This window comes from Athene cunicularia (genome assembly GCF_003259725.1).
Source record: "Athene cunicularia isolate RWA chromosome Z unlocalized genomic scaffold, athCun1 chrZ_part3, whole genome shotgun sequence".
NCBI classification, from domain to species: domain Eukaryota; kingdom Metazoa; phylum Chordata; class Aves; order Strigiformes; family Strigidae; genus Athene; species Athene cunicularia.
This window is the reverse complement of record NW_020799144.1, coordinates 978,966-1,001,044: the sequence shown is the minus strand read 5'-3', so window position 1 is coordinate 1,001,044 and position 22,079 is coordinate 978,966. Positions and strand designations below refer to the sequence as shown.

Here is a 22,079-nt window from a genome sequence, read left to right as displayed (position 1 = left end):
CACCGCCACAGCCCGCAAGCGCGGGTCAGGCGCTGGGATAGTCACCTACAGCGGGGTCCTTGCCGGAGCGCCCCCTTGCCCCGCGCCGTGGCGTTATTCTGGCGGCGGCGCGGGCAGGTACCGCTGGGGCGGGAAGGGCCTGGTCGGAGCCGCCGGCGCCGGGGTCTGGGGCGGGAGGGCTTCGGGCCCGGCTACTAGTCCCAGTGGGGCGGGGGACCCGGCAGCGGGTCTGAGAGGGCGATCTAGTGCCGAGAGAAGAACCGCGGGGTGGTCGGAGGGCAACTGGTGCCTCTGCTCGAGCACTGAGCTTGGTGCGTGTGGCCTCGGCAGGGGCGGGGAGGGAGGAAATGCGGCGAGAACTCTCTCAGGGGCAAAAGCTAACTCGATGCCTTCCTGGGAAAAAAAACTGCAACGGGCAGAACTCTTCAGATTCGTCTGCTAAAGAAGTCGGATTTGGAAACGCTGTGCTTCTGATGCTCCTTAATTGGTGATGTTGTCTGCATTCATTAATTTTGCAGCAGTCTTCTCAAAATATTCCTTAGCTACAGGTTTTATTGGGATTTTGCAGACAATCGCTTTTGTGTTTTCCGAATGCTTCTTAGTGTACATTGAGGTGAAAGATGCGCACGGCCAGAGGAAGAGTAAAGGCGTTCATTCTCTAGATACTGATTTGCACAGGAATATAGATTGCTGTGTATTAAATGATGTTTAAATAATGATGGAGCAATTATGTGAAATGTACAGTTGTGTAATAGTTTTGATGTATATGGAGTGTGTTTACACTTTAGTACCATACAAAAGAAGGCTTGTGGTAGTCTTTTCCTATGTTGTACTCCTCAAATCTGCTTTTTTTCTTTTCCTGTTTAACTGGAGATTTCTATTCAGCGGGTGTTTCTTTGGTGGGCACTTCTCCCCAGAGCAAAAGCACTCAGTCTCAATGTTACTTGTTGCCCACAGCTAGCTCTGCCGTAGATGAAATGTCTCACTATCATTTTTGTCTCCTGTTTTCTTTCTGAGGGGCAACGTGGTGAAGAACAGTAGTCCCCAGAGGGCTCTGGTGCTCTCAGACAGCAGCCTGATGGCTTGTGCCGTGTCCCTCTGGTCCCGTCTCCAGGAACAGGTGAGTGGCATCACAATAAAATAAGGCAGCATCCTGCTTTGGGAAGAAAGTGTGCTGGGTTGGAAACCCTTGGGTAGGCTGGGAGGAGGCAGACTTCCCGGGTCAAGGATGAGCGCTGGCATGTATTATCTGATCTGGAATTGATGTCTGTCCCAGCTTTAGCTCTAGAATTACTCTGAGACCCGGAGCCCTCCAGTTTTCTTAGGCTGTGTCCTTGGAGCTTTTCCACACTGCGGCATCCAGTTGCCATCCCAAACTCTCACCCAGTGTGAGGAGGGGCACAATTTGAGTTTGCTCCTGTTTTGGTGCTGGGGAGGCAGAGTTTCTTGGCTGAATGCTGGTGTTAAGAGATGCTTTCCCATTTCCTGCCTGCAGCTATGGTTACCCCAGTGGAACAACATTAGCATGTGCTGGTGGAGAGACTTGAAGGTGACTGTACCCAGCCTGCCTGGGTGAGCCTGTTCCGAATGCCCACACCCTGTTCCAGTCCCATCTGCACCTCTGGAATGCTTGAAGGGTCTTTGTCATGTCTGCCTCGGGTCACAGTTAACAGTCAAGGGTTCACGTCGGGTTTTTTAAGGCCAGAGAGCAACGATGATCTATTTTCTGCTGGAGCTGTACTTTCCATTTATGGTTTGCAGTCGCCATCTCTTGGCAGGTTTTGATTCATTTTGCATATTCACATACTCCTTAAAATGCTGTAAATGGCCACTCTTTTGCACAGCAATTCAAAAGTTTCTGGCAATACTATGTGTATCTTGCAGTATTCTTGGACAGGCACATTACTGGTGGTGTGTGTGCTTTTGGTTTTGTTGTTTGTTGGTCTCTTGGGGGTTTTATTTTATTCTTGGGGGTTTCTTTTATCAGGAGAAGGTGATAATGAGCAGGCTTCAGCTGATACTGTTGTTTCCTGGAATTTGTACTTTCACAGGTGAGCTGTGTCATGAGAAAAACAGGCTCAATACCAGCATCCTGGCTGGGTAAGCAGGGAACCAGCAGTGAGTCTGCTGGACAGAAGCTGTCAGACCTCAGGGTGACACCAGACTGGCCTCTGCCAGTAGTGATACCTGGGGCAGGTGTGCCCACCCAATGAAAACAGGGCTTCTTGGCTGCTCAGATGTAGCGGCTGCTGATGGCCTTTGTTCTCAGGGCTTCATGGTATTAATAGTTAGAGTGCTGGGGTTATGCAGTGTTGGAGTAATGGTTTTCCAGGGTTATCACACCCTAGTTTTAAGGAGAGCCAGTGTTATTGGGTGCCAGGGTTATAGGGGTGTAGGCTTACAGTGAGCTGGGGTTATGGGGTACTAGGGTTATGAGATGCTACAGTGTAGGTGGGATAGCATTAAGGCATGTTATTTTTAGGGACAAAATATGGGCTTTCTGGTCCTGGATTCCTGTGTTGTTTGGGGGTTCTCTTGCCTTAGCTTATGTTCTGGGTGGTTTTTGGAGAGTTCTATTTTAGGTTATTTTCTTTTTAGGGTTTGAATAGGGGCCTCTGGTTTGTGTATGATTTGTTTTCTAGTTGTTTTGGGGTTTTTTTTGCTCTTCTGATGATTTATTTTGCATTTTTTGTCTTGTAACTACCATTTCACCTGTCCAGGTCAGACAGTGTTGCTTCTGCTGCAGTCAACTCATTTCTGATGAGGGTTGGACTGTTTTAGATAGGTTCATGCAGAATGACTGCCAGATGATGAGCAGGCATTTCTGGGGTGTAGTAGGACTTCTGGCCCACAGGTAATGGCTGTTGGAGAGCTGAGTGTACTTCTGAATTTGTGTAGACTTCCAAATAGGTGGTCATTTCTCCTGCCTTGGGAAAGAGCCATGGGAAGACATCAGCCACACAGGAGGACAAGGGTTTCCCCAAGGCTATGTGGCTTTTTGCTTTTGAGTAAGAAACCTACGAAGAGACTGCTGTCATTAAGTTTAGTGGCCTTTTGTGATGTCCTGTGTTGAGTATTGCGGGACTTGAAATATCACTGAAAAAATGGTAGAGGTTTCTCTGTCTTCTGGATGCTTCAGTTTTGAATGTTTGCTTGTGGTGGTGATGTCAGACTGTCCTTACCTCCTGTCTCAAGGAATAATGTGTGCTTAGGGCAAAGTTCATCACCCATGATAGCGGATGTGAATCCATATTTCAAATAGACTTCTTGATCATTTTGAATTTGGTGGGACAAAATTCTGCTCAGATCTGTTCAGTCATCCTTGGTTTTGCCTCTTCATGTAACTGGTGAGGAGCTCGTAGGAGGAGCAGGAGAAGGGTCAGTGCTGCCATTTCCATGTCGGTCACTTGTGCTGCAGTTATGAGGGTTATCTTCAATCTGCAGTTTCTTTGCAGAAATCTCTTTTAAGTCTTTTTTCTGTTTTGTGAGGGATAGTGGACTTAACAGAAAACTCTTTGTTCCTCACTAGTGCCTCGGGGATTTACCTGTTGATTTTTGTTTTCTTGTTTGATTTTTATTTGATATGCTTAATTTAAAAAGCTTTTTGTAACTCTTTCGATTTCTGTCCTTTAAGTAAGTCTCTAGAATTTCTACCCAGGAATGTCCAGAAAGGATGCTGGTATACAGTGCTGTCATCCTTCAGTCTAGTGAAATCTCTGGTGCTGGTGAATGTTTAATAGTGCTGTAAGTCAAACGCATCTTAAATAGAAAAGCTTTGCCCTCATTTTTTCTATGCCTGGGGAATGATCCTCAGCAGGTTGTAAACTGTGTTCTGCTGTGCTTTACCCATTTAAAATAGTGTATCACCAGAAAATAGTGCCTACACAGAGCAAGAACCACCAGTCCCTGTACTCTGCGCACACACCCCACCCCCAACCAAGGCGTTGAGGCCCCAGCAGGCAACCTTGCACTGCCCGAGGAGATGCTTCTTGTTTGCTTCCTGCCCAGCCAGGATGGCCCCAGGAGCCTCTCCATTCCTGTGGACCCTGGTGGCACCAGCAGGCCATCCTACACCGCAGCATCAGCTCTCTTGCTGCCTATGGAGCTGCTTACCCCTGACTACAGCGTCCCCGAGCCCACCAATGCCATCCTGAGCCTGGAGCAGTTCAGCACCGTCAGGATGGGACAACAGGAGCCGCAGTGGGGTGGGGGGATGGACCTGCCCCCACCCCAGCCTGGCATGTCAAAAAGGAGGAGGAAAAAGCAGAAGAGCACCTGGCCAAACCACCCAGCAAGTGCAGGGCTCTGGCAGCTGGTGCTGGGGTGGGAGGGTGCCAATAGACCCCAGCAGGGATGAGATGAGACTGGCCCCTGGTGCAGTTGCAGGGGGTTGGGGGATGATTGTGCATTAGAACAGATTTCATGGCATGTTTGGTTTTGTTTTGGTTTTTTTTTCCCCCCACCGAAACTGTTTCTCCAGAACCGCTCCATGCCTGCATGAGAGCAGGAGGCAGCCCAGGGGGCACTGGGAAACAGCACCCAAAGGTGCAAAAGCCCCACTGAGCCTGGTGAGCCCTGAAGGAAACTTGAGTTGTCTCCAGGGTCGAGTCAGTGCCAATGGGGCAGGCAGTGGGGGCATGACTCCCCTGTCCCCTTTGGCAGGGAAGACAGGAAGGACGGGTCCCTGCAGGACTCACAGAAACAGCCCTACACAGAAAGCAGCATATGGAGTTCCTGGGACAAGGACGGACCTTGGGGAGCTGGCGAGGGGACATGGACACACATGACAACAAGGGCTGCAATGCCTTTGTCTTGAGCACTGTCCCATCTGGTAGGGACAGGGCTCGGTGCAAAGCCTCAAGCCAGTCATGCCCTTCCTTGGGTCCCACTGTGCTCAGCTCCAGCGCCTGGCTTTGTCTCAACGCCACAGCAATATAACTCCATATCACCACAGTAATGCTGAGGGAGGGAACTGGTGGCCAGGCAGGGACCCTTCTCCCCTTGTCTGGCTGCACCTTGGGCAGCCACAGAACCAGGAATGGAGGAAAAATAAAAGGGGAGAAACCCCACCCTGTATCTTTCCTTTGGAAAGCAGCATTGCTGTCCCACCATGCTGGTGGGAGCTTTCTGGCTCTGTCCTGCAGAAGGTGCAGGGTGAGGTCCCCATCAGAGCAGTCCCCCAGCCTTCCTGGTGGGAAGCCAGGAGTGAGTCTGCCATAGTAGCCCCCCAGAAGGCAAACTCACCATCAGCCCCTGCTCTTCCTGGCTGCAGGTATGGCACCAGCTTCTGGCTGCAGCACAGGGTGTGTCTCCATGAGCTGTGGGTGCTGTGCAGTGAGAGGATGGCATGCGGGTACACATAAGAAGATGCAGCATTGGGTCTGGACTGCTGCAGGACCCTTGTCCTTGTCTGGCCCAACAGCCTACACGTGGTCACTTTGGGGTGAGTGGCGGTGATGTGTACCCAGGCCTTGGGCTGTCTGGGCCAGTGCTCTCCCTGAGGACCCAGCTGGCTCCTCAGGATCATGTCGTGGGGTGGGAAGAAGAAGCACCACTTTGGTTGTGCAGTGTTTTGCAGCTCAACTTATTTTCTGAGCTGTCCCTCTGCCCTTCAGAAACAGCCCTTGCAAAGCTGTGCACTGTCAAAGGGGTGAGGCAAGGTGTGGGCTGACGGGGACCGTGTGTAGGTAGTCAGCCCTGATTGGTGGCAGTGGGGTGTGATACTGGTTCTCCTGTCTCTGCAGCTTGTAAGAGAGGAAAGAGCTCTGGCTGGATACCATCCTCAGGTAAATCCCACTGCAATAGCAAACCTCTGGTGCCAGTGTGGCCGTTGGTGGGATGCTCTAGCTCAGCTGAAAGGCAGCTTGAGAGCTGGGGGAGATGTACCTCCACTGCAGGGGCAGCTGCGGGGCAGCGCTGGCTGAGTTGCTCAGCCTAGTGTTGGTAAAGTAAGACCGAGCCAATCCAGCTGCCGCTGCTTGCTCCTTTTGTGCCTAGACTTCTGATGTAAATGGTGCTGGAGGGGCTAGCAGGGGAGAGAGCAAAGCTGGGTTCATTGATACAGCACTCTTCCTTTGTCTGTTCCCTGTGCACAGGCAAAGGAGCAGAGCCCAGGAAGTGCAAGTGACCCCATTGCCCTCAATTCATCTCGTGAACATCTTGGGCCTCAGTGGATCTGTAAGTGTCTTTGTTATTCCAGCTGGGTCAAAGGGAGTGACTCTGCTTTTTAGCACAGACCATCAGAGGAGTTTTTCCCACTTGGCCTTTGTTCTCTTTTCTAGTGGGTGATGTTAGCTGCCCAGACCACTGAGGCTTTGTTTTGGTGCGAGGCAAAAGTAAGCGGTGGCTACATTTCTCCTCCTTGGCATTGTGTATGGGTGGGAGTGGCCCTAAGAGAGGCAGGTTGGCCTTTCTGGGATGGGACTCCGTCAAGACACAGACCTCTTTCTCCCTGGAGGAGTTGGGGTGGAAATGTCCAGTGCTGTGGTGGAGAGCACAGAGGAGCAGCCTGCGTTCCTGTGCTCCACTCCAGTGCCCTGTGCCTGGCTGTGGCTTTTCTGGACCACCCAGCAGCGGAGAAGGGTACAGGGGCAGTGCCCTGTGGGGCAGGTCCCGAGGAGCTGGGTGCAGCACAAGTCTTCATAGCAAACACCCCCATGGGGTCAGGGCCCTGAACTGCAAGTCTGTGGGGTGAGAGGCAATCATCTTCATTTACCTTTGGGCAGAAGTACCACTTATATATGGAAGGTAATCTGGGATGGGTTTTTTTTTTACCTCCTGCCTACCCAGAATATCCCACATCACTGTCGTCAGACACCAAGGCACAGAGAAGTGCACAGGAGAGCCCTGGCTGAGCAGCAAGTGCAGGAGCAGCTGGAGCCAAAGTCACCTGAGCCTAAGGACAGCAGAGCACACGCTGGTGTGCAGACAGGTAAAATGCTGTAAAAGTCTTAATTTCATGTCAATTCAAAGACCATCAACCCAGATACACCCAGAACAGGCAGTTCATGGTGCAGTTGGGAGCATCACTTTGAGTGGTGGTTTTCTAGCCATTAGCCTTATAACATCTTGGAATTTATCACTTTGAACAAACAGGATGAATTAGGGTGACCTTTTCCAGAAGTTAATTGACCTTTCGCCAGGTTTCAGTGCACATCCTGGCACAGAAGCCAGGGCTTCTTTCTTTGCTCTTTCCAGATGCTCATCAGATGTGGCCTGAGGTTTGTGACCAGTGCCACTGCTGGGCCCTGCTGAGCCTGCTGCCCAGCGGCACTGAGGCTCTTCTCTGTTGGCACAGCATTTCACCCAGAATGAGATGGTCTGTGGAGGAAGTTTTGTTCTCTTACCTCCTGAGTAAAGCAGATTGTGTTGTGTTCTCTGTAGCCCTTCTTTTGTGAGCAAGGTCTCTTAGGTCTCCTGTAGGAGCCAAGTACAATTCAGACCAAGTGCCCACATTTTAGATGTTCTGTCACCTCCAGGGCTCTTCGGGCAGGGGAGGAAGAGAACGTGCGTGCTCTTCACGGTAAGACCCAGTGCTCTGACGCCTGCTGAGTGACACCTGATGCCAGGAGTCCTTCCCAAAGAGGGCAGCAGGGCTTCCAGAGCACATGATGTCAAGAGGGTTGACAATCACAACTGTGTTCCTCTTCAGCTGAGGTGTAGGTTTTTGCCATCTTACTTCACAGGAATCACTCTGCAGCACAGTCTTGGGGATGTAGTTTGTCCTACGGAATCAACAGGCAGAGTCATAACTTCTAAAGCTCAGCAGACTCCAACATGTGTCATTCCTTATGCCTTTACTTCCAAGATTTCTGTTGTGATGAGCCTGGGAACCACAGAATAAAGGTGGAGATAGTGTGTCAGGCAGACATGCACCTTGAGCAACCACCCTCTTTGCTCTGCAGCCTGGCAGAAGAAGGAGGAGCCATGGCCAGCAAGCAGAAGGAAGAGAGTTATGAGCCAAAGGCAGGCTCACAAACCCTGTAGCAAAACAGCCCATATCTGCAGTTTCTGGGGCAAAACCGGGCAGAAGACTGCTTTCTTTGAAGCAGTTGTGCTCTGGGACTTTGCTTTGTTAGATGGCTCATCAAGAGGACAAGCCTGAGAGCAAGCTTTTTCTGTACCTCGTACAGTTGTAAGTCAAGCAATTAGCTTAGCCGTGTTCATGGTGGTAACCCTCTAAACAGGTACTTGGAAGGCTCTGAAATTCAAAAAATCATCCTTCTACCTTATAACCTAAGTAGCAGCACAATGCACCCATGATTTCCAATGGACGATATAAGTAATTCCCCATCAGCAGTAAGCTGGAAAGGTAAACCTATATTCATTGTAACTCAACCTTACACATTTGTTTTTTCAATCATGCCTTGTAAGGGTATAACAGGAGATGCTGTTTGTTATAACAAACAGGGTAGAAAATAGGAACGCTGGAAAGTGCAGGAAATCCTGGACCACCTTCTGCTTGCCTGACTTGTTTAATACCTCATCTTTATTTGCAATCCCAGTAAAGCCACATGATCAGTGCATGCTGAGGCACCAGGAGAAGCTTAGTCTGGCCAGTCACAAGACATTTGCCTTTCAGATTTACCAAAAAAGAAAACCAGTACCTCAAGGAGGAAGTTCCCTTCCGGCCTGTGGGGGTTTTGCTGCTGCCCAGGTTGAATGTGCGCCTGCTTTCCAGCACTTTCTCCTGTAAGTGCTTTTTGCAGAAGTAGAGGCTGGAGTGACCAGATGCTGCATATACTGATGTCCTTGGTCGTTGTGTTGTTTGCTGAGTCGTTCTTCCAGATCAGAGAAGTGGCAGCTGAAGTCTGAATGTTTGACAGGCAGCATTTTCTTGGCAGGAATCTTACAAAGGACGGCAGACATCACCAGTGCAGGCACAGGAGGAGCTCTCAGTGTGGTTGGCACTTAATGAGCATTTAATGAGCAGGTCTTGGCTGAGATTTTTGACTTGGCCTTGCACATTGTTAGTGAGAGCGACTGTTCTTATGACCCCACCGAGAGAGGTTTGTGTTATTTTTTTCTTTTTCATATGTGTATGTAGCAATGTAGCAAGCAGAATAGCCATAAAACAGACTTGACAGTCCCAATCTGTGGTATTATGTGTTAAATGGAAACTTTTTTATTCCTTTACAGTTGTAGCTAGAAGAAGGGAGAAACGCCTGTCCAGTCCCTGTTCCAATAAATAAACCACAGTGAAGAAAATAAAACAGAAACCAGCATCTGGAAGAGCAACTAGACAGATGTTGCCCAACTTTGCTCAAAACTTTTAAGATTGTAGAGCTTAGTTTTCTCAGGTGTTTTGGGTGCAGAGGTTGAGTAGGGGGTCTTGTAACGGAGGTGGGAGCTGTAGGAAATTCAGGCCTGTTGGGGTCCCACCATGTAGCAGCGGGTAGTGATGAAGGCAGGTGTCCTAAATGGGGTGGATTTACAGAGGAGCTGGCGAGGGCCACGGTAAGCTGAGAGGCTGGGAGACCCATTTCTTCATCTGATTCTTGCTGCTGGATGCTGCACGTGTCCCAGGTGGTCTGATGGGGAAATGATAGGCAGCTTCCTCTCAGTTGAAAGCTAAATCTGGCCCTGCGACTCCCAGGTGGATCCCTTCCCCAGTGAAGCAGAAAGCAGAAGAGATTTTTTCTTTGGGCTGCTTTGTGTTGACCCTGATGTCCTTGGTGTAGTGTGAAACACTCACCCCAGCCTTTAGAGAGGAGCCAGGGACAGAGCTGTTCACTTTTAAATCTGGCCTGCTTCTAGGCATGCCTAGGAACAAGCGTTCCCACAGCTGAGCTTTGCTGGTTGAGACAGGGATTGCCCAAATGAGGTGGCAGACGGGGATAGTGCTAATTCCAAAATTCTCCCTTTGGAGCTGGGCACCTGGCATCCTTTTATAAATCCAGCCTCCAGCCACTGCAAGGTGTACATTGCTTTCCCAAGGCCCTTGAAGTATATTGCCATCCTTTCCCTTCAAGCAGACCAAGTAGTAGTGTCAAGTATGTGAAAAATCTTCTGTGGTGACACTGCATTCTTCCTTAGAAAAGATAAATATCTGTTCTAAGTAAGATAAGTCTGTAGGTGTATTTACACATCCATATTTATAAAGCTGTCATGCAAGTTGAGTATCAAGTTATACGACTGTATGTATTTCTCCAGTTTCAATCTTCCTGATGAGGTTGGTGTAGCAGAGTAGCATCTCTCCATCTCTGATCAAAAGAGCCTTTTTGTTTGAAGAGGAAGATAGGTTGCCCAGACTGTTCCCTTCTAATCTGTGAACATGCATTCCCCCTGACAAAGGTCATTTCAGACTGAGGAGAGACAACTGATGGGAGCCAGTTTTAAGGTGGTGTTAGAAGAGCTCAAAGTGTGTATAGAAACACAGGAACATATTTAGGTTGGGCTGATTTCTGTGCAAAGAATCTCCTCCAGGTCTATAAAGCAGGAAACAAAAATACGCCCTTTGTCTGTTCAAGCATTGCTTGTGGCTGCTCTACAAATCCATGAACTGAAAACAGTTAAGAAACACACAATCTCAGATGATGGTGATAGGCAGAATCTACATGACGGCTCTCAGCCACTGAAAGTAATTAGTTTGTAGTGACTGTGTTTAGAGAAGAACTTGACTGATTGTGGTTTCACAGCACACACAAGTCACATTCCATATTTATTTTGAGATCCGCAGTGCTTACAATTTGCATTAATGCAGTTCCCATTACCACCAAAACAATAGTATTTACACGAGATCAGGAAACTACTTCATGAGCTAAATTTTGACTATTTGATAACAAACCTTCCAAAGTGAGAAGAGTAAGCAAGCTAGATGAACAAAAATCAAAATAAAGAATTAGTTTAGATCAGATAATGAGCAGTATGAATTGAGGGGAAAGAGTAAAATCAAGTCTAGCTCTAAAGGCAGGGAAGCAGGATCCACACTGCAGTTCTTCCCCAAAGTGTCCTGTTTATATTGAGCTGATTGTATCGCCCAGCAGGTTTGAACAACTGATGGAGACTCACACTGGAAGTTTTGCTCTACGTCTCCTCTGACTGCATCTTTGCCAGCTGCCCGAGTTCCCAGCTGTTACTCCACCGTGCAATCAGCTGAGCTGTGAATAACAGCTCTGTCTGATGAGGGAGCACAGGCACACATTTGGGGGGATGTCTGCCTACGAGTGGGGAGCAGTGGCTTCACTGGGCAGCACAGTGGGTTGGGGAGGGGCTGCCTGTTGGTACCCTTTGGGTTGGTGATGCCCGGCATTGCTGTGCTCAGCTTCTCACCGTCATGCTGGGAGCACACCTCCCACCCCTAAGCTTGATGACTGAAGCGCGTTGAAAATAAGGGGATGGTTGGGTACTGCAATCTGAGATCCACACCAGAGAGCATGCCAGGCAGGAGCACACCTCTGCCCGTACCCAGGAGATGCAGAGAGGAGTGACCATCTTCCAGACTTGGCACTGACTTGTAGTCCTGGGTGTGCCCACGTGCGTGCCTTGGCTCCACTCTGAACTGGAGTCAGACACCTTCTGTCAGTGCAAGCAACCAGCACGTTTCATTCCTTTGAAATACGGCCTGTGCTAGTGCTACCCGCCTGTTTTGTGTCGCAGCTGAGCAGTTAGAGCTTGGGGAAAAGATCTGAGTTCAGTGCCATCCTTAAACCAAAGGAGTTCAAATCCACATCTCTTCTAAGAGTTCCTGAACCACTGCGACCCATGGAGCATCCTCGGCTTCCTCCACTGACTTTAGCCCTCATGGTAGTGGAGAGTATGAGACATGGACAGAAGGAGAACATGTGGGAGCAGCTCCTGCCACCCAAAGAACAGAGCAGTGGGTGGAGGAGAGTGCTAGGTCCTGTTCCTTACTCCCAGAATTATATTTGCATTTACCCAGTTATTGTTTGACACAAAGTATATAGAATCATAGAATCATTCAGGTTGAAAAAGACCCTTGGGATCATTGAGTCCAACTGTTGGAGAATGGCTTGCAGAGAGCAAGGCCATAGCTCCCTGCAGAAGTCGGTCACAGCCACCTGAGGTAAACAGAGGAAAAAACCCAGGGTACAGTTATACTAATAAGGAAGGAGATTCAAGGCTCAGTGATGCTAACAGGGACTGTTGTGAGAACAAAGAGATAAGTTGGGGTGCATTATGACCTTGGGGGTGAGACAAAAACAGCCCTGGGAGGGAAGCAGGTTCACAGCAAGAAAGATGTTTATGCATACCAGAAATGCCACAAGGGGCTGGGATATTATAATGTGACCTTTTAGATGTACCCAATGGCTGAGATATTATAATGTAGTTTCTTTAATGTATCAAATAGAGTTACAAGTAGTGTATTGTAGAGTGCTTATATAAGGTGTGATTTCTTTCAATAAAGTTGAAGCTTGCTCTATCATTCACATTGAATCGGCTGCTTGCTTCCTCCGCCCACCGCATCCAACCATCAGCCTGACTACAAAGTTCTCCCCTACACCATATCCCCCAGCATCTCATTTAAACGACCCTTAAACACCTCCAGGGATGGGGACTCCACCACCTCCCTGGGCAGCACATTCCAACGCCTGACAATCCTCTCGGTAAAAAAATGCTTCCTGACATCTACTCTAAACTTTACCTGGCGCAGCTTGAGGCCATTACCTCTTACCCTGTCGTGTATTACTTGGTTAAAGAGGCTCATCCCCAGCTCTCTGCAACCTCTTTTCAGGGAGCTGTAGAGGGCGATGAGGTCTCCCCTCAGCCTCCTCTTCTCCAGACTAAACCCCCCCAGTTCCCTCAGCTGCTCCTCGTACGACCTGTGCTCCAGACCCTGCACCAGCTCCGTTGCCCTTCTCTGGACACGCTCAAGTCATTCAATGTCCTTTTTGGAGTGAGGGGCCCAGAAATCAGTCATCGAGGTGCAGCCTCACCAGTGCCGAGTACAGGGGTCAGATCCCTTCCCTGTCCCTGCTGGCCACGCTATTGCTGACACAAGCCAGGATGCCATTGGCCTTCTTGGCCCCCTGGGCACACTGCTGGCTCCTGTTCAGCCGGCTGTCAATCAGCACCGCCAGGTCCCTCTCTGACTGGCAGCTCTCCAGCCACTCTTCCCCAAGCCTGTAGCGCTGCTGGGGGTTGTTGTGGCCCAAGGACAGCCCCCGGCATTTGGCCTTATTGACACTCCCCCAGTTGGCCTCAGCCCATGGCTCCAGCCTGTCCAGGTCTCTCTGCAGAGCCTCCCTACCCTCGAGCAGATCAACACTCCCACCCAACTTGGGGTCACCTGCAAACTGACTGAGGGTGCACTCGATTCCCTTGTCCAGATCATCAGTAAAGATGTTAAACAGGAGTGGCCCCAAAACCCAGCCCTGGGGGACACCACTCATGACCGGCCACCAACCGGATTTAACAACTCTCTGGGCCTGGTTATCCAGACAGTTTTTTACCCAGCAAAGCATGCAATTGTCCAAGCCTCGAGCAGTGGTGTCAAAGGCCTTACTAAAGTCAAGGTAAATTACATCCACAGCTTTTCCCTCATCCAGTCAGCAGGTCACCCTGTCGTAGAAGGAGATCAGGTTTGTCAGGCAGGACCTGCCTTTCACAAACCCATGCTGACTGGGCCTGAGCATCTGGTTGTCCCGCATGTGTTGTGTGATGGTACTCAGGATGAGCTGCTCCATCAGCTTCCCAGCTACCAAAGTGAAGCAGACAGGCCTGTAATTTCCCAGATCATCTTTCTGACTCTTATAGATGGGCATCACTCTGGCCAATTTCCAATCTGTTGGGACCTCCCTGCTCAGCCAGGACTGCTGGTAAATGATGGATAGCGGCTTGGCGAGCACCCCAGCCAGCTCCTTCAGCACCCTCGGATGTATCCCATCTGGTCCCATAGACTGGTGTGAGTCTGTGTGATGCAGCAGGTCACTGGCTGTCTCCTCCTGGATTGCAGGCGTGTCGTTCTCCCAGTCTCTGTATTCTGTCTGACGAGGCTGGATTCCCTCAGTACAACTTGCCTTGTTATTACAGACTGAGGCAAAGAAGGCATTAAGCATCTCAGCCTTTTCCTCATCACTTGTTACCATGTTTCCTCCTGTGTCTAGCAGGGGATGGAGGCTCTCCCTGGACTTTCTTTTGCTACTGACATACTTACAGAAATATTTGTTGTCCTTGATTGCTGAAGCCAAATTTATTTCCAGCTGGGCTTTAGACCTCCCAATTTCTACCCTGCACAGCCTCACAGCCTCTTTGGATCACTGTGAGTGGCTGGCCCCTTCCTCCTAAGGCTGTAAACTCTCATTTTCTCCCTAAGTTGCAGCCAAAGCTCCCTGTTCAGCCAGGGTGGTCTTCTCTGTCACTGGCTTCTCTTACAGCACCTGGGCACGACCTGCTCCTGTGCCATTAACACTTTCTTCTTAAAGAGTGTCCAGCCTTCCTGGACCCCTATACCTCCAGATAGTCTCCCAGGGGATCCTTTCAAGCAGGTGCCTAAACAAGACAAAGTCAGCCCTTTTCAAGTCCAGGATATCAGTCCTGCTTATCCCTCTCCTGGCCTCTATAAGAATAGAGAACTCCATTATTTCATGATCGCTGTGCCCTAGTCGGCCTCCAACCGCCACATCATCCACCAGTCCTCTGTTCACAAAGAGGAGATCTAGCATGGCACCTTCTCTGGTTGGTTTTCTCACCAGCTGTGTCAGGACGTTATCTCCCACACATTCTAGGAATCTCCAGGACTGGTCTTGCCGTGTTGTATTTCCAGGAAATGTCTGGGAAGTTAAAATTGCCCACAAGAACAAGGGCAAGTGATTATGAGATTTCACCTAAATGCATATAAAATATTTCATCCACATCTCTGTCCTGGTTGGGGGGCCTATAGTAGACTCCTACTACAACATCTGCACTGTTGGCCTTCCGCCTGGTTCTAATGCAAAGACACTCTACCCTGTCATCCGTAGTTGCAAATGCGAAAGACTTACACAAAAAAAAGACTAAAGTTTAATAAGCACATATGCATCCTGAATTTTGGGAATCCAATTCTGCTACTCAGCTGTCTGTTTCTGTCACAGATATTACTTGAACTTTTTCATTTTTTCCATGCTGTAATCTTAATATTTAGATAGCAAATGAACAACAAAATGCACAGAAGGAGCTCTGAGCTTTATTCTAATGGAAGGAAAAAGCTTAAATGCTCAATTGCAAGCAAACTTTTAATACCAAGGCCATCAGACCATACAGCAAGGTATCCAACCATCTGTAATGGCGAGCGGGAGCAGACTAGGGTGCCACACACCAGGTGTGCATGTGTGGTTATTGTGTGGCTCTGGGTAAGGAATGTACCCAGGAGAATATATTGCAGCTGATATTTTATGGATAGATGCCATGTTGTTTGGCTTAGAGATGTTTACTAAATGGGAGAAAATATTTTTTAAAGTCTCCTAGTAACACTGATGTCAAGCTTTGCTACAGGCAGAGCTGACTTGAGCATAACTAACACACTTGGAACCAGTATAGCAGTGACCCTTTATTTTAAAATGTTCTTGGTGATCCTGTAATTGCCACATGCCTAATTTTCAGCATAAGTAGTCTCCTGTGCTGGGTGTTAAGCTTTCATGTAGCTGTTACCAGAATTGGGGCCAGACAGGTTAAGTCATATTTGCAGCCACGGCACCTGCTCTCAGCTGCAGTTTGTTCTCTCAGAAAGCTCAGCCTTGAGGTGGTTCCATTGTCAGGCTCTGCTAACTCTTATCGGCAGCCCTTCCCAGCGCCATGCCCCATGCCAGGCAGGTCAGGGAGAGGCTATTATTAAGCCTTGCTTCCTAAAAGTGCTTTTGATAGCAGTATCTGATTATGATGTGGTTTACTTAAGCTGAGATGAGCTTCAGCTAGGGCTCCTGTTCCCTCTCCCACAGCCAGGACTGGGCTTTGGAAAGCTGCCGGTGTCTTGCAAGGGCAGGAGTGTTTTGGGAACCTGAACACCAGAGGTATGAAATCTGTCCATGTTTACTTGTTCAGGTCTTACTTGGAAAAGTCAATTTGAGAGTAGTGTGGTACCAAGACAGTATTTGGTATCTTAGTCTCTTAGACAGGAGAGTTTTGTTTATCAGGAAAAGTCTGTTGCAACTTCCCAGTGTCCCATGGCCATTTTGTTTCCCTGAGGAGAGGGTCACTGACACCTGCATCTGTACAAATGACATAAATGCTCTGTGAAACAAAGTGGCTTTGCTACTCTCCCTCCCTTCCTTTGCAGACTTGCACACAGCTCTCATTTGGTTACAGCTGTGATGACTTGGATCTGACCATCAGGGTGGTTGTACTCATAGGGAGTTGGTTAGAGGTGGTGATCTGGGATCACCTCTTGCAAGACCTGGGCTGTGCATTTCAGCGCTTTGAATCGGGCTGAGGAATATCTGGGCTGGGCTGAACCAGAGGCACAGAGAAATAGAGGCTGATCCTGACGCTGGGAACGTGTTGGGTTAAATCTGAACATGGCTGATCCTCAGACAGGATGCCAAGGAGTTGCCAGATGGTCAGGGTGGTTGCTGGATGTCTCATCCTCTTTAAGGCTGTGAAGACACAGGCTGACAAGGCCTTTTCCCAGTCCTGGGTATTCAGGGGTGCAAGATGTGCTCATCATCATCAGCTCTGTGAAGGATTTCATAGAGATTGTGCACCTGAAGGTTTATCTGCCCCATTGAGGATGATGGAGCTGCAACAGCATCTCTCCTGATGGGAATGATGGTAAAAATGGGCTTCCTGGTACATCTGCAGCCACTGGGATGGTGCCCATACATTCCCAGGTGAGAGATGCTCCCCCATGAGCAACTGTTCAAAGCATGTTGTAAGCTTATTTCCAGCCCCTCAGATAAAGTCATCATACACAGTTGTGGCTGCAGTGTGAGACCTGGATATGGCTTGGGGCATTTCACATTTGAGTGACAGTCTGAAAAAAATCCTCACTTTACAGTGGGTTTTTCCAGACAAGAAGATTTTCTTAGTACACCTACCTAGTGCTGGCCTCAGCAAAACAAGAGCAGTTTTCCTTTTATATGCCAGAGCTTGGGAAAGAAAAGCTGTTATCCACAGAAGTCAGTAATTGAGTAGATGGCCTAACTCCTGAGAAGCACTTGAGAGCCACATGTGATTACTGGATTATTTAAAGGCTGTTGGGACAGCCTTACTGTGCCTCTGGGCCCCATGAAAACCTGCATATGTGTGTACATATACACATGCGTATACACTGTTAGCCAAAGCATACAGCAGCTCAGAAACCAAAAGGGAAGTGGCTTTCCTCCCAGCGCGTAGCGTTTTCATGTGGTTTAAAGCAAGAGAAACCTACAGTTACAGCTGTAACCTAAGTTACAGCTTTCCACCGCTGATGTTTTCCCACAATGTGACATGTGTAAACAGGGCATATTGCCTCTCTTTTTCTGGTAATTTATGACACAGTGGGGCCTCTTCAGCACAAGTCACTTCCTCCGGTGATGCCCAGAAGTTTAGACCTTCTGGCCAGTTCATGCCCAGGTGTGCTTCAGTATTACCCATTTCTAAGTGGTTCGAAGCCCTTTATATGCTGCTCAAATTTCTTATTCAGTTGGAGTGTAATGCCTTGGATCCTCTATATGCTCGTCTCAAAACCCTCAGGGTCAACCTTGCATCTCTCCAGGCACTTTGTGCCAGAGGCCCCAGGTGGGGCCGTGGTCTCTGGCTGTGGGGTAAAGCATGCTTTTCACATTTTATCTTGCCCAGACTGGCCCAAGTGCTACTGCACAAACTCTCCTGTTTAGTTTGTTCAAAGCCTTGCTTCTCAGGGCCCTGTTCAAAACCATTTCTCTTCCAGGTCACTCAATGGAGAGAGCTTATGACGCATTCTCCAAAAATCCACAATGTGTAAGAAAGCTTGCATCCATTTTTTGTTAGTTGTTTGCAACAAATCTGTTATTTTATTGATCACATCCATTGGGCTATGACAATGCCCATCTTGCCATTTTATTCCCAATACCTGGATCTCCTGTGCAGGTCCATTGACCTTACTTTGTTTCATGACAAACCCAGCTTTCAAAAGAATCTGGATTGACCTTATTGCTGCCTTTCAATTATAGAGTCATAGAATCACAGAATGGGTTGGGTTGGAAGGGACCTTAAAAGCCCATCCAGTTCCACACCCTGTCATGAGCAGGGACACCTTCCACTAGCCCAGGTTGCCTAAAGCCCCGTCCAACCTGGCCTTGAACCTTTCAGGGAGGGGGCAGCCACAGCTTCTCTGGGCAACCTGTGCCAGTGTCTCACCACACTCACAAGGAAGTATTTCTTCCTTGTATCTAATCTAAATCTCCCCTCTTTCAGTTCAAAACTGCTACCCGTTGTCCTGTCCCTACAGCCCTGATCAAGAGTCCCTCCCAAGTTTCCTGTAGCCCCTTCAAGTACTGGGAGGCTACTCTAAGGTCTCCCTGGAGCCTTCTCCAGGCTGTGTCACATCCCACTCAGACAAGGGAGACAAGTAACTCAAATTTGTCTATCCCCAATAAAGCAGACAGCAGTGAGACAAGTCTCAAAAGTCCAAAAATTTGTCAACTTCCCACACTGTACTGACTGGATACACAATAATTGGCTAAGTATATAACAAGTTATGGCAAGCAATACAGTATGCCTTGCATTGCTTAATGCTAGTGAAGGAAAAAGGAAAAAAAGGAAAGGAGTGAGATGGAGTGAACAGAGGAATAGAGATCAACCATCTGGGTTCCTGCATCGATCCCATCAGTGAGGGTTCCAGGAGGCAGCCGTCTTCACTTCACTGCACTGTCCATGCCCCTCCCCCTCGATTTATACACACTTTCCTTGGATCTGTTCCCAAGGTTGACCCACATATCTATGTATCGCACGGATGGGGAGGGGTAAGGTGTTTCATGGGATGATGTAATTAGCATGATCGTGTTAGCCTTTGTTAGCATATTCAGGGTGTTAACTTTAATATGCATTTCGTTGATAATGAAGCAAAGTTCATTCACTGGACAGATGGCCCTTGAAACTTGCCCAGGTGCCCCAGAGCAGAGCCGTCCTGTCTCCACAGGGCTCCCCCCTCCAGATGCATCCTGTGTTATTGGGGCAGCCTTATCAGCTTTGATCTCCACACCATCCACCGTGTGACTAGTTTCATTACTTGTGTTTGAGACATTCCTTAGCTTGGAGGGCGTCCATGCCCCCTGCTAACTTTTATCTCTTTCTCAGGCTGTTTTTCACAGTCTTTGTTTCTTGCAGGCCTGTTTTTACAAGTTATCTCTCACATCCCACCCCGTGGCTCAAACACTCCAAATTCTACTTTGACCACTGTGATGCATACATAGCAAATAGGTACAGGGAAAAAGAAGACAGAAGGTGAGAGAACATATATCTAACTGCTGCAAGGCATACCATTAAAATCAAGAATCCATATAATACTGTAAACCGGTATTTACAAGCCATCTTCCCCACCCCATGAGTCCCAAGGATACCAGTGATGTGACCCATGACCTAGGTTCCATCCATCAAACCAATCTGTCGGTTGCATTGCTTGAAGAAGTTCTCTGGTCCTGTTGTCAGTCTTCATCGTGGCACAGGTCTCCTCTGTAGAGGTGGTGGTGTTGTGGATGGCGATGCAGCATTCTCCCACAGTTAGACTTGGCATACTGGACAGTCTGTGTTCCTTCAGCAGGGCTAGCCAATTCTGCAATGCTGTCTTAGATACTGTGCTATCTTGAAAACAAACTAGTGGGAGACACCAAGTCAGAATAACAATTTAATAAGAAAAAAATATATAAAGGCAGATAACACTGGGTTAAACTGACAGAGTCAGGATACAACCTGACCCTGTTAATCAGGGTGGTGGTAGCAGTCTGGTAGAATGGTGACTGCAGTCCCCCCGAAGTAGTGATCCCATAGAGGAAAAAAAAAAGATCTGCTCTTCCTCAGAAAAGTCCAGTGGTGGCTAAGCAGGTCCTGTCCTCTAGAAATCCAGTGGAAAAGAGAGGCCTCTGGTATCCAGAATCTCAGGTTATATCCAGGATGGAATGCTGGTTTTCTCCCTCTGGGTGGAGCATCTCACAATGGGATAATGAGTCATGCTGCATGGCATTGATGGGCCATTAACAGAAAGATGGTCTGGAGGGAGGGGGGGGAAACAAGAAAACACTGCCCCACCTGATTTCCACAGCTCATGAGGATGGTAATAGAATACACTGCAACCCAGGACAGATGCTTGTTGGGTCTGCGCCTTTCATTCCCTAAAGGCATACCTTATTCAATTATTTAGTATACAATTGCTAAGTTAAATTTTCCAAATGTATTTGAGGTTATACAATCACATTAGCAGGTAACATGGCACCTTCTAAACCCAGGACCAACTGTTGTTCCCCAGGTATAGTAATCTGGATGTAGCACCCCGCTGATTATGTGCCTGGCATCACTAGGCTTGTTAGGCCCTTTTCATTTTTGTTGTGAGGTAATGGTGTAATTAAATTCTTGAAGGACACCTTGTTGGAAAACCAATAGAACCTCTTAATCCAGCCATACTATAATGATTTAAGTGGGAATACAATTTAATATTCAGGTACAATTCATTAACTATAATAAATTATTTTGTGGAATCAGACCCCTTGATTACTTCCTCTTGCTGTTGGTGGGTGTGGTGTTGTCAGGACTACCAGCTTTATGAGCTAGCACTGTAACTGGTTAGATCCCCAAACCTGTTTGGTATTTGCAAGCACCCGTGTGCAGTCATGGGTGACTCACAGGCTTTTCTAATTTTAGAGGCGATTCCCAATAAGGTAACTTAAGGCACAGCTCCGGGTCAGCCTTCCAATAAGTGGACTCATTAAACATACCTGTAAAATTTCGTGGATATGGATACCATTGTTGGTTGTAATTGATTGGCAGTGATTCATTCCACGCCCAGCAGGTATGATTCCACAATTTCTCCCACATGACATTTTATAGAAGATATTTGGGCCTTGCTATGTTCCTTTGACAGTGTTAATTTCTGTAGCCTCATCAATTCCTGAGACATTTTAGAACATCTGGGTTAAATCTGCAGAACCAGTGCAGTGAGATTGACTGGGCTCATGGTGAATTTAAAGCCCTTTCTGGCAGAGGTCAGTAATGTTATAGATATTTCTACCCCCACCTATACGTAGTGTTTTCCTTCGGAGAGCCTGACAGGACCAATATAATCTACCTGCCTCATGTCCCATAGTCCCTTTTGTCCCTTCGGTGTAGGGGTTGGTCCTTAAGAGGGTTGTGCTCTCCCAGCCAAGTAGACATAGACTACATGCTGAAATAATGATATTGCACAATTCCCTGCTTACAGACCATCCCCTGCTTATTGCCCCTTTAAACAAATCTTTGCTTCCTGAGTGGCCCTGCTTTACATGCAACCATTCCAGTAAGTGTTCCCATTTTTCCTCCTCAACACCTGAAGCCATTCTCATTAAATGGGTGATTGAATCCACCTCTAGTAAGTGGGTGATTTCATGACTGGTGCACAGTGACCCATCCTACTAAAAAGGACTTCTGTTTTGCAGTATTTAAGATTTCTTCTCATGCTGCCACACCAGTACCTGATGGTTTTGTACCCAAAATGTGAGCCATTGGGTACACCCCTTGAACACGGCATAGGAGTCTGTGTAAATAAATATTGGTTCTGTAGTCTCAGCTTCTTTAACAATCACACTCCATACCACTGTCAACTCTCCCACCTGAGCATTTCCCTCACCCTCTATTATAATTGGGTCCCCCAAGTCAACATGCAGTGCTACCGCTTGGTATTTCCATACCTTTCCCTCTCTTCTAGGGGACACATTGGTGAACCATGCATTCTTTAGATGGGTTTCAAATGGAGGAGCAGGTTTTATGTGTGAGGGAGGGGGTTCAGCATGATCAGAGGGTGGGTCTTGTATTTTGAGCACTTTGGGTGCCCCCTCCTCTATCTGATGCATGTGGCAGTAATGATCTAATTTTGCTCACCACTTCCCCACTGCCTCTCGCTGCGCAACCCCCATAGGAGGGGGGGTTCCAGCCAGCACCAGTTTCAAGACCTTAAAAGGGTCCTCGTAGCATGATTGGTTGTTGCCATATGATCTTTC

The 22,079-nt window shown here is 48.2% G+C and overlaps 1 protein-coding gene, 1 long non-coding RNA gene and 1 other non-coding gene across 3 annotated transcripts; all 3 read left to right on the top strand.

Annotated features, from left to right (window-relative positions):
* The first annotated feature begins 105 nt into the window (after positions 1-105).
* Positions 106-8,460, top strand: LOC113490254 (radial spoke head protein 3 homolog B-like). The gene is made up of 5 exons (XM_026866581.1): positions 106-117; positions 1,018-1,120; positions 6,790-6,931; positions 7,808-7,952; positions 8,079-8,460. The coding sequence occupies exons 2-5, from the start codon at positions 1,079-1,081 to the stop codon at positions 8,149-8,151; spliced, it is 402 nt and encodes a 133-aa protein (XP_026722382.1). The 5' UTR covers positions 106-117; positions 1,018-1,078; the 3' UTR covers positions 8,152-8,460.
* On the top strand, positions 1,221-1,305 carry LOC113490346. Its single transcript, XR_003400208.1, has one exon. It is a non-coding gene; the product is annotated as a small nucleolar RNA SNORD45 (small nucleolar RNA).
* A 97-nt stretch (positions 8,461-8,557) lies between the features above and the next one.
* On the top strand, positions 8,558-9,238 carry LOC113490256. Its single transcript, XR_003400187.1, has 2 exons — positions 8,558-9,008; positions 9,139-9,238. It is a non-coding gene; the product is annotated as an uncharacterized LOC113490256 (long non-coding RNA).
* Positions 9,239-22,079: the final 12,841 nt, after the last annotated feature.

Excerpts from the sequence above, each read along its gene's own strand:
- LOC113490254 (XM_026866581.1), top strand. The coding sequence starts at position 1,079 with ATGGCTTGTGCCGTGTCCCTCTGGTCCCGTCTCCAGGAACAG. Across the intron at positions 1,121-6,789 it reads GGTCCCGTCTCCAGGAACAG|AATATCCCACATCACTGTCG; the intron begins GTGAGTGGCATC and ends CTGCCTACCCAG. Across the intron at positions 7,953-8,078 it reads AGCAAGCAGAAGGAAGAGAG|ATGGCTCATCAAGAGGACAA; the intron begins TTATGAGCCAAA and ends TTGCTTTGTTAG.